We start from the raw sequence: 12398 nt of genomic DNA, 5'->3' as shown, positions 1-12398 counted from the left end.
AAAATATACATTTTTTTTTAGAAAAATATTTTCAAGTTTAGATTTATAAATTTAAAAATAATCGCGTTAGAAATGTTGAAACTATGTTAATAAAAAAAATACAATATTACAAGTTATGTATTGAAATTGAAAATATGGTTAGATATAAAATTCTGAGTTTATACATATATTAAATATTTGTATAACTGGATATTTATAATATTGCAATTTGAAATAAATATAAAACATACTATTATATTTTATAAGTTAATTTTTACATAACTTGATTAATCACATCATATGAATCATTAAATCTTTTTTATTTAATAAAGAAATTAAAATAAACTTCAATAAAAAGATGATTATATATATATATATATATAATTAATATTATATATATATATAAATATTAAATATTGATTTGTACAAATATTTTTATTGTAATGAAACTACCTCTTTATTTATAATGTAGTAATGTTTTTTTTTTCTTTTTTAACATTAGGAATTTAAATAAAAATATAATTTTAATGTCTATTTATTGTATAATTTTAAAGTATATTTTTTTCAAAGTCGGTACTTGAAAATTTTATAATCGTGTTAAAGATAACGTATATTTTTAATGTCTTTAGTTACTTATGGTTTGTCAAATATATTATAACATTATATATTAGTTAATTAATTTATATAAATTTTTAAAAGATTTATTAGTGAGTCTAGGGTAGTAGAAAACCTTATTAACCAAGTCTAGGGTACTATACTATACCTTTAATAATTCAGGGTAGTAAAACACATAATCAATCAAGTTGAGGGTACTAAAATGCATTTTAGCCTTTTGAATTTAATTTAACTGATTTGGCATTTTGGCTTAAAGTTAAATATTAAAAGTTAGGAACCAATGTTAAAATTGGTGGTTCACGATATAGATGATTTCTACAATTAACTCTAAGCCAAATTATAAGATTATCTATCATGTGCCAAACACGTGACCTTCTTTTTAATTAATGGTTATGGTCAGGACCAAAAATGTTGACGGAGAAAAGTTTTTTGGACTAAAACTTTAATTTATTAAACTTAAGGACAAAAGTTGCAAGTGGAGATATACGACAGGGACAATTTTCGTAATTAACTCATTTTAATTTGTTGTTCGCTGTATAGTTTAAAAACGAGTATGTCTTCACAAATAAGAGACTAAACCGAGATGGATCAATGATGAAATAAAGCGTTCGTGAATCTTTTTAATTGGCTTTGACTTAATTAATTGTGGATAACATCAAAAGCTAATTAAGTCAAAGTGTGAAAAAGGTCTATGATTGGACAAAATTGTGCTCTTCTCCTTTTTAATTACAGTATATTGTTAATTGCGTTGCTCGGTCTCATGCATTTTGCTTGAACTTCCCACTAAAAGAAATTAATGTCGTGGCTAATTATTTCGGCGACCACTATTATCGCTAACTCCTTACTAGTTTTTCTTAAAAAAATTACCGTTATTTTTTTTTTTTTACATTATAATGATTTTTTTTGAAAGGTACATTCGAGGGAGCTCTCTAGCACGGAGCCGGTTAAGACAACGTATGTTATACCTTCTGCTGTCGAATCGCGACACGAAGTTTCCTGCAAAATTCACCTTAAAAAAATAATAATAACAATAAAGAGTACGTGATAATCCCTAGACTCCGACAAAATTGATTATATGCATGATTCATTATTTTACCAGGAAAAAAAATAATAATTATCATCTTAAATGTATACACGGCCGCATCTATCATCCACTTAATGTACAATTATATTCGTCGGAGTATTGATTTTATTTTATTTGTTTTAAGAAAACAGTACATGCAAAATGAGAGTGAAGACGACATAATGGAATCACCTATATTCACTTTATAAATACCCCTTCATCGATCCCACCACCCTTCAATTACAACCAATTAAAAACCCCATAAGTTAACCAGAGAAAAAATGTCTACAAAAGAGACGGTGTCGTCGCGGTCATCAAACGGCTGTGGCGGCGGCGGGAGCAGGTGGTGTCCCACACCGGAACAAGTGATGTTGTTAGAAGGAATGTATAGAGGAGGTCTAAGAACACCAACGGCTACACAAATACAGCAAATTACAGCAAGACTGTCTCTTTATGGCAAAATTCAAGGCAAAAACGTGTTTTATTGGTTTCAAAATCATAAAGCTCGAGATCGACAAAAGCTTAGGAAGAAGCTCATGGCAATGTATCAAAACCAACGTCTTTTTCCTCCTTACAACAACTCATCTAATTATCATCCTTCCTTTTCTCTTCAGGTAATTAATTAAATACTATACGTCGATCTATGTATAATTAAGCTAGATAGCTAATAACTATCCAATTACTAATACGTGTAATGTACGTGTTAACATTTGTTTAATTAATATATAAGTTATGAGTTTGAATATGTGAACAAACTCTTAGAAGCTGTTTACGCTATAACTTCAATATTATTTATAGTGATTGTTTAATGGACGTTTAATTCTTGAATTTTTTTCTTAGGTTTTGATATACTAGACGTCCGTACGTCCAACCTAGCTAGCTAGCTTGTTAGAGTTTTGGATGTATATGATGTGTCCAAAATAAAAAAGAAGAGATGTGTTACTCTTACTCATTTGGTTTTGAGACAATGTGTACTAACGGATCAGTATTTTAAAGAGCAGTTAACATCTTTCCACTACAAACAATAAGTCATATATATTCATACATTTTTATGATATATTCATACCTAAATGTGTGTCAATTTAATTAAGCCTAATTGTAAATATAAAATGGCGTGACAAATTATATATGAAAATATACACTTAAAGTTGTAGACTTTCAAAACTCCATATTTTTAACCGTGGTTAAATTTGTATACACTTTTAAGTGCGTACTTTATAATTACAATTTATATATGCTTATAAATGTACACTTCTAATTCGATGTAGTTTTTTATAATTATATAAGGGTGACAAATTTTTATTGCATGTCCATACTTAAGAAAAACATATTTTTTGCAATGTTCTCATGATACACAATTTACTTGTAGAAAGGATGGCTATTATAAAGGATGTAGCACTGTTGTAGAGTTTAGATATATGATATAGTATGAAATTAGTTATTCGTTGTTGATCATCCTAGCTAGCGTCAAAGATTAATACAATTTCAAATGTTAAAGGGATTTGAATTTTGAACGATATTCAATATATATTGATACTAATATATATATTAAAACCACAACAACATTTTACAATGATATATGATCATTCATTTTTTAATTAATTAGAAGAAGGTGATGATCTATGCTTCAAAACGTCAAATGGATTTCTTCATTTAGTTTCAACAAAGTATATGTTCATGTGCATGCATATAATCCGTATATCTATATATTAAGTTTTGGGTCGAGTCGTCACATATAAAAAAAAATGGCGGAGGTTGTCCATGTTTAGCTAGGTTATCTGAACCGAAAAGTATTTGACTCATATGTATGTGGTCTAAGTGATGGGATATTCCATGACGGTTTCCAGACCATTTTCTAGACTATCACATGATGTACCATGGTTATGAATTTATGATTTAAATTATGGTTCATATAGTTTAACTTAACTTGTATTTCTATTTCTACACAAGAATAATCATAATGCAGTGTTGTATATATGTGTATGCATACAGGGTGGTCCAGGGGCATTAGCTGGTAACTCAAGCAGCTACAAAAACATAGTCAATGAATGGAATGTAGACCAGACCTACTACTGCAAGAAGGTCGACAATAACATATGTGATTGCTCACTTATGACAGTAACGATGATGGAGAGTGCTGCTGCTGCTGCTGCTGCAAGTCAATATTGCACAACATTATCATCATCAGTACCACCTAAAACCCTACAACTCTTCCCAACAACACCTCTAAGACCCAATTAAAAGTCAACCTCTCCTCCTAATTAAGTATAGTGAAATTGACAAGACTTAAACCTTAGTAGCTAGTATGACATTTGGGTTAGGTTTTCAAGAAGAAGGTAGCTAGATCCTAGCTAGAGGATGATATTATTATTATTATGGTTTTAAATAAAAAGCAATTTATTCTTTCTTTTAAGTAATTAGTTATTCCCAGTTGTATTAATTAATTGATGGTGTTGGTCCTTCTTGTAATGACTTGTATATCATGCAATAAAGATATATTGTACCCTTTTGTTGTGATTATTATTTTATATATATATATATATATAGGGTAACACTCCGGTGAGAACAATATTAAAATAAGAACGGTGAGAACACTTAAAAACATCATTTTGATGCATTAAAAGCCCATAAAACTAAAATTGTGCATAACAAATTATCATTATTTAAGTGTTTAACAACACATTGATCTGTCAAAATCAAAAAAATCACATTTTTTGTTTTGTGCATCCATCTTGGATGCATATTCATCAAAATGATGCATCCAACAAAAAACGTGATTTTTTCGATTTTGATGGATCAATGTGTTGCTAAACACTTAAATAATGATAATTAATTATGCGCTATGTCAGTTTTATAGACTTTTAAATCATCAAAATGTAGTTTTTAAGTGTTCCACCGTGTTCTTATTTTAATATTGTTCTCATTTGATTATCCTTATATATATATATATTAGTAAATTTGAGTTCAATAACATTGTCTTTTCATATATTCAACACTAATTTCAAGAAAAACCCGACCATTTGAGAAAATCCTGATGTTGTCTTCAGTCCTGAGAGCATTTAATTTGCTCAAATCAGGATTTAAATTGAAGACATCTAAGCCTTAAGTCTCTCTAAGCATGCAAATACGAGTATTATATATATATTAGAATTGAGAATATGTGGCTTAAATACTTAAAGCTTGGGTATAAAATCTCTCATTTTTTAATTCATAAAAAATATGAGAGCCAATAATCATTTATAATTATACAATAATTTAAAAAATCAATATATGAAGGTTCTACCCTTAAACTTAATTAAGTATCTAACACCTATATATTAACTTTTTTCATTAAATCTATGGTGTGTGTGTGTGTGGTGTGTAATGTGACTTGTGGGTTTCTGTTATGTCAATAGACGTTTGCATGCTGGCCAGTAGTAGTAGTACTACATGAAAGATCTGAATTGCCATAGAAGCTAGCATTTAGTGATGGAATTGAAATGTCCATTTCACTAACTTGGCATATGCAGTGGGATTGCCGAAAGCTTTTGTGTTTGGTTAATTCGAAATTTGTTCCATGCATGCCATCCCCTCTTGTTTTTTTCTGATTTGTATTGAGTACGTACAGAGTAGTAATTTTCTAGTTCACATTATCAAAAAGAATGATCTAACTTAATTTATATGGGCACAAAAACATTGATTTAATTTTCAAAATCAATTTAAATGTTTAAATTAACTTTGAGTTGTTGAGTTTTTTTTTTTTTTCTAACTTTAACCGTAAGTATTTTTGTAACGGGCAGGTTTGGGTAACGGGTTAAAACGGGTGCGGGTTTAAGCGGGTTATTTCAAAAATGCAGGTCAAACGGATACGGGTCAAAATGGGTTGGGTGCGGGTCGACCTTAAGTTTAAGTTGTAAGTATGATATTAGCGAATTACGCATATAATATTATTTTTAGTAATATAGTGTTAAAGTTCTAGTATTAGAAGTATTGTAGGTAGATAAGATAAGTTATTTCTGGTATAAAGAAATAGACTATCAATTTTGTAAATAATTGACTTTAAGGAACCACATATAGCACACAGACAAACAGTACCTGTGAATGCTGGCAAGGTGATCAGATGGTCGATCAGTACTTTATGATTTGCATAGACATGTCTTGGGAAAAAGTCAGGCAAAATTTACTTGTGTTTTAAGTTTTGTCAGCAAGAAGAGTAAAGTCAATTTGGCAATGCATGCACATTTCAGCGTACACCTATTAAAATTCACCTAAAACATGTAAAAAGTTTTTTTTGTTAAGGATAAAAACGAGAGAAAGAAGATTGTTATAGTGTTTTGCTAAAAAACTAGAAGCTCATAAAAAGTGTCATGATAATAATACCCTTTTTGAAAAATATTGATTTATTAATTTGTAAGAAGCTAGGTTCCAAAAGTTGTGTTACTTTGCAAATTAGTATATCATGACTTTTCAACAACTGTCATAGGCACCTCCTCGTCGGTTAGCTAGGAAAATAATGGCACTTTGATGACGATAATATACATAATGCCTTACACACGATAAATTAACCAATTAATACAATTATATTGTATTTAAAATAGATGAGATAAGAACATAACGTACACATCTGAAAATTAGCAAGACCAGATTAATTTCGTGGAAAAGAACATAAAAGAGAAGCTAAAATCCAAAGTTAGATGTATTTAACACAAAGCAAATAAAAAATGAAGAGTAAAAGAAAACTAAACCAAAAAAAAAAAAACCAAGCTAAAATATAGTTAATTGTAGAAAGCAAAAACGAAAATAAATATTTGTTCAAAACATGGCCAAAAAGAAAAAACTATAACTCAAAAAAATAAAAAAATTTAAAGTAGTAGATAGTCTAACGAAATTAAGTTGAAAAATGATTAATTGTATTGTATAAAAAAACAAATGAAAAGTAAAATACAAATGCCCAAAATGATTGGTGGAAGTTAGATTTAGTTAATTATACAAAATAAAATATAAATGATATAGGTAGAAGTATAATCTAAAAAAGAAATTAAAAATTAAAAAATGAATTGCTACACAACAGCATGCCATTTAACCAATAAAAATATGTTAGTGTTACAGGTTGTGAAAATGTGATATGGGGTAATTTTAAACTTTTAATTGAAATTATTTGAAGTAAAAGTAAAATTAAAAGTAACTCAAGTGCAGTGATTTCCTTGTTTTATCCATTTGATGTGGTCCCAAAGGGGGCACTGTAGTGTCGATTGTGGATCTAGGCTGCATCTTGCTACTCTCGACAAGATTAACTGTTATTACTAATTTGTTATAGTTTGCATTATTACTAGTCATGTTCTTAAGAATAGTAAATTATTTTAAAAGATTAATTACACGATGATAAAATATGTCAATTTTAACAATACGATGGTTTAATAGGACATAATAAAGCGAGTTGTCGTATTAGAAACAAATTCAAAAGTAATTGTTCCTTTAAATAACACTATAATATAATACTATATTTTAAAGTATGCTGAAAATGAGAAATGATTAATCCCCTAATTAAATATCCTAATAATCTTTTTAACCATGATATGATGACATGTGAAAAATCAGGGAACAAGATTAGAAAAGAAAATTAATCGATACTGCATGTCACTTTTTTAATGTTTTAAGAGAATTTTTAGGTTAATTTTTAGAAAGATTTATTATTTTATGTTGAAAATACTTAAATACATAGCATAAAATGGAGGGCACAATCCCTTTTAGGGAGTGTTACTTGTTAGGCAATTTTTTGTGATCGAGATTTGTAGAGGGAGTGTTTAAAAAGACCCCAATATACTATTTAGATATCTATATAATCATTAATAATGTTATTAAATATCTCTCTATTCTTCTTAATCATTAAATATCTATTTAAAAAATCGTCATTCATTAACTTTTTTTCTTTTTGATCATTACATAAAACATTTTTTTATAATTTATTTGATTAACACAATATATCTCATAATAAATTTATTTTTCTTAATAGATTATAGATATGTTAAATATATGGTTGTATTAGTGATACTATTAATAAAAAAATTTATATCTTTTATAAAAATCCAAAAATAAAATAAATAAAAATGAAACATTTCAAAAACAATAACATATAATAACATAAATTAAAAAGAAATATTTCAAAAACAATAACAAATATAATGACATTAAAATATCTAAGTGAAATATTTGTTATTGTTTTTGAAGTATTTTTTTTGTCAAATAAATATTTCACTTACATATTTTAATGTCATTATATTTGTTATTCTTTTTGAAATATTTCTTTCTTATTTATATTATAATATGTTATTGTTTTTGAAATATTTCATTTTTATTTTAGGACTTTTATAAAATACATAAGTTTTTTTTATTAATAATATCACTAACACAACTATATATAATGATTAACATATTTATAAACTATTAAGAAAAATAAATTTATTATGAGATATATTGTGTTAATGAAATAAATTATAAAAAAAATGTATTATGTAATGATTTTTTAAAAAGAGAAAAAAGCTAATAAATGAAGGTTTTTTAAAGAGATATTTGATAATTAAGAAGAATAAAGAAGTATTTAATGACATTATTAATGATTATATAGGTGTTTAAATAGTATATTGGGGGTACACATAGCATGTCCCTTTGTATAGGATGTGAACTTTAATTAAGAGTAGTTTGTTTTATTAAAAAGTTGAATGAAATTGTAGACTTGAGCTTTAGCTCAATGGTTGAAAGATCATCCCCATTTATAAGATGTTTTGTGTTCAAGCCTTGAGCAGGACATAGAAAATAAGCCCCTTTATTAGAGTTTGACTTGGGTATACCTAAGTTTAAGTCTGAGAGGGCAGGGTTTACATCTATTAATTGTTGTGTCTTAGAGCGGATTAGTAGGGGGTTTTTCCTCCCATCGGATATTTGAAATAGACATTTCTGCTCCGAGAGAGCTCTCTAGCACGAACCCGGTTAAAACAATGTATGCTAGACCTCTCATTGTTGAATCGCGACATGTAATTTTCAGCGAAATTCACTTTTAAAAAAAAATAAAATAAAACTGTAGACTTAAATACTCTCTTTTTTTTGTTTGTACGTGGTCTATGTGAAGGCGTGAACTCGTGAAGCTCAGAAGCAGCAGAGTAGCAACTGTTTATGCCGGCAGTGTAGGCCCATTGGTTAGACCCAGTAGGCAGTAGCATGCCTAAAGTTTGAGCTCAGGCCCAGTAACAAGCCCAAAGTTTGAGATTAATAATACAGTAGGACATATTTAAATCAATTGTAACAAACTTTAATTAAATTTTGTTTGTACAAGCTAGCAAGGCATGTAAATTATTTCTAACAAACTTTAAACTACAAGTAACCTGCCATATTTATCTAACTTTGTGACAATATGTAGTCGCATTTGATCTTAAGTTAGAGTAATAAGTAGCTAGGAGTAGAAACAAGCTATCTAGAGAACGATATGAAAGATAACATGAAATGTGGTGTTATTCTCCATATTCTGATCATAATGTCGATACAAATGGCGAATAGCACCACAATGTTTACAGCAACTGATATTAAGGCAATGTATGTGTTGGGGGATTCGACAGTTGATTGCGGCGAAAACACTCTCTTTTTCCCTTATCTTCTTCATAACATGTCTTTACACCCTTGTGAAGGTCCTCCTTCATACAATATTGTTCCCCATCTTCTTGGTAATTTCACCTCTTTTTTCTCTTAACATATTGAGTTTGCCATAAAAAAGGACTAATTAATGGCACAACTTGTTACCCGTTTGCCTTCTATTTACATGTAAAACGCGTTATAATGAAACACGTAAGAATTTAATTTTCATTGTTCAAAAAGAAATATATATATATATATATTCCATCCTAATCAACCTTATTTCTTGAAAATTGAAGTTCAGATAGGTTTAATTATGGCCCAAAACTACAAACTATACGCTTTCATACCAAATTTCTTAATGTGTTGGCATGGGTCAAAAATAAAAAAACTTCTAATTTTTAATATTCTTGATTTTTGTTTATTTATTTCCAGGCTGATATGATTTCATTTTGTTGTTCATGTAGCAAAAAAGATTGGATTGTCATATCCAATACCATTCTATAGACAGAATGGATCAGCCGATGTGCTTCAACTTGGAGTAAACCTCGGGTCAACCGGTGCAACTATCATGAGCAACCCGACCAACCCAGTTCTACGGTCCCTAAACCAGCAGCTTCGTCAGGCATTTGAGATATTTCAATTACTACAACTAGAACTTGGCCAAGAAACCGCCAACGACTTTATCCAATCCTCTACTCTCTTTTACCTCTCTTTTGGAAAAGATGATTATGTTGATCTATTTCGTGGTACTAATGCCAAGGATCCAGAATCAAATGCAGAAAAATTATCCCGTGTTTTGGTAGATCAAATGACTAATGCTATCCAATATCTTTATGGTTCAAGTGTGAGGAAGTTTGTACTTATGGGGGTGCCGCCTTTAGGATGCACTCCAAGGTTTTTGCATTCAATAAAAGATTCAGAGAATGATGGTCTACATGGAGATAGGGTCGTTTGCGCAGATGACATCAACAACTTTGTTTTGGAGTACAATGCTTTTCTAGAACAACGCATTGTTCGCCTTAATATGGAATTAGCCGGCGCTCAGTTGATCTTTTGTGATGTTTATCGCGCAATCATGGAGATCATAAATAACCCTGACACCTATGGTATGACTCTTCAAACTATATATGTAGTCCCTAAATATATGCCATTGATCAAGATTCTTTACTTTTTAATAAAAACTTAAGAAAGCTAGTTTTGTATCTTTACATAGAAATTGTACAAACAAATTTAATTTATTTGCCCAACTTATTTAGCCTCACCAAAGAGACCTTAAATCTTTTAAGAAAAACAAATATTCTGTTTTGTAGGTTTTTGTTAAAATTAAATGACTTAAAATTGCGTATCCTTTTCTAAATTCTGCAGGAATCAACAATGTGAAGAATGCATGTTGTGGAGTGGGGATGAGTGGGTGCATGTCAATGACCATGGCTTGTGCAGACCCTTCGGCGTACGTGTGGTGGGATCTCTACAACCCAGGACATGTAGTTAGCTCACTGATTACTGACTCGGTCTGGTCTGGTGAAAATTTGCAAGACATATGTCACCCTACAACTGTCCAAAAATTGGTTTCTCCAAAATGAATCATCTTAATTGATTGAAATGGATAAGAAAACAATGGGGAAAGCATAGTTGTACGGTTTATTATGTGTCTAAATTTTTTGATTTCTCACTTTGTAATTGTAGGCATGTAAGTAGGAAATGTTATTTGCCTGTTATATCATACATACATGGCACTTATGACTTAATTATTTTTGCACCATTCATGACTGTCACTCTGCAATTGTTTGCAAAAAAAAAAAAAAACAGAATAAAAGATCTCATAAGTTAACTAGTTAGCGGAAGCCATATGCTAAAAATGTTGACTCTATCTACAAATGGAAAGATGGCTGATACAAGATACTCGTGTATAAGTAGATTGTAGATATGCTTCAATTTCTGAATCTGATATATTGATTCATCTATGATCCCCATACCCAAACCTGCTGCCGTGTTACCGGTTGGGTATGTTATTGGGTAACCTCGTTCGAATCCAACCTCTTCTCCATAATCTTATTGGGCCAGCCCTTTGTACATTACAAATAATCAACATTGGACATAATCCCGTACAAAACTCGCATAATATTTGGTACAAGATGTCATTAAGAAAGAAGTTATCAAACTTCTTTCCTATTTCTAATTCTAAGTGGGTGAGCCCGATAAAGGTACAACACAAGAAATCAATCTAAATTGTTACAATTGACTTAAGTTGTTTACTAAAACTAAACATAGACCAACTTATCATATCATTGAAGAAAATGATTAATCATTATACTAATTGTAACTTATATAAGAATATCTAGATTTGTGATGTATTTTGGGCCCGGCCCGGGGATGGCATGCCCCATGACCCATATCATTCATCTTTAGTTTATCAACAAAGTATAAGTTACAAACATTTACAAGTCACAACTCCATTTTTATACAACATTGATAAATCACAGCTTTTAAAAAGGGTGGATTATGGGTTAAAAACACAGCATATATTGTAGATATAACAAAATCCACATTATGATCTGGTTGGAAAATGTTCTTTTTATTTGAATGAACTTAGCAAGATGTGTAAAATGCTTGTTAATATCTTGCAATTTTTCAAAAAAGAACTGTATAGGTGTTATTGAGGTTTGTAGATTATAGAGAATTTGGATTTCATACATTTTTTTTCTGTTTATTCAATTAAAATGAACTCGTAAGTCGCAACCACAAGAAAAATTATATAAGAAGAAGATGCTTTTTACGCTATTCAAATTTACGGTAACTTTGATTTAATGGATAGAAATCGAGTTAATACATATATTTTTAATTACTATATTATTATCACAGCCTTTTAATTACGGTTAAATGTGATTAATTTAAATAAGGAATTTATCAAATAGGTATTTTTTTTAATGATTATGACCAAAAAAAACTTGTCACTTTAATATAACGTCATGTGTCAATAAAAAAATTGTTACAATCATGTTTTAATTTATTGTTAGATTGGTAAATCACAGCTTTATAAAGGGTGGGATTAAAAAAACTGCACCGTAGATATAAAAAAAATGTACATTATGATATGGTTGGAAATTTTTTTTTATTTGAATACAACTAGCAACAC

The 12398-nt window shown here is 29.4% G+C and overlaps 2 protein-coding genes across 2 annotated transcripts; both read left to right on the top strand.

Annotated features, from left to right (window-relative positions):
• The first annotated feature begins 1938 nt into the window (after positions 1-1938).
• Positions 1939-3898, top strand: LOC122609248 (putative WUSCHEL-related homeobox 2). Its single transcript, XM_043782305.1, has 2 exons — positions 1939-2271; positions 3650-3898. The coding sequence occupies exons 1-2, from the start codon at positions 1939-1941 to the stop codon at positions 3896-3898; spliced, it is 582 nt and encodes a 193-aa protein (XP_043638240.1).
• A 5278-nt stretch (positions 3899-9176) lies between these two features.
• On the top strand, positions 9177-10845 carry LOC122609247 (GDSL esterase/lipase At1g71250-like). The gene is made up of 3 exons (XM_043782304.1): positions 9177-9351; positions 9727-10368; positions 10628-10845. The coding sequence occupies exons 1-3, from the start codon at positions 9177-9179 to the stop codon at positions 10843-10845; spliced, it is 1035 nt and encodes a 344-aa protein (XP_043638239.1).
• The last annotated feature ends 1553 nt before the right edge of the window (positions 10846-12398 follow it).

Source organism: Erigeron canadensis, chromosome 7, assembly GCF_010389155.1.
Source record: "Erigeron canadensis isolate Cc75 chromosome 7, C_canadensis_v1, whole genome shotgun sequence".
Lineage (NCBI taxonomy): Eukaryota > Viridiplantae > Streptophyta > Magnoliopsida > Asterales > Asteraceae > Erigeron > Erigeron canadensis.
This window is presented reverse-complemented; position numbering and strand designations above follow the sequence as displayed.

Bases quoted from the DNA above. Each gene is read 5' to 3' on its own strand.
- LOC122609248 (XM_043782305.1), top strand. From the start codon at position 1,939: ATGTCTACAAAAGAGACGGTGTCGTCGCGGTCATCAAACGGCTGTGGC. The intron at 2,272-3,649 runs GTAATTAATTAA...GTATGCATACAG, and splicing joins ATCCTTCCTTTTCTCTTCAG to GGTGGTCCAGGGGCATTAGC.
- LOC122609247 (XM_043782304.1), top strand. From the start codon at position 9,177: ATGGCGAATAGCACCACAATGTTTACAGCAACTGATATTAAGGCAATG. The intron at 9,352-9,726 runs GTAATTTCACCT...TTGTTCATGTAG, and splicing joins TATTGTTCCCCATCTTCTTG to CAAAAAAGATTGGATTGTCA. The intron at 10,369-10,627 runs GTATGACTCTTC...TAAATTCTGCAG, and splicing joins AAATAACCCTGACACCTATG to GAATCAACAATGTGAAGAAT.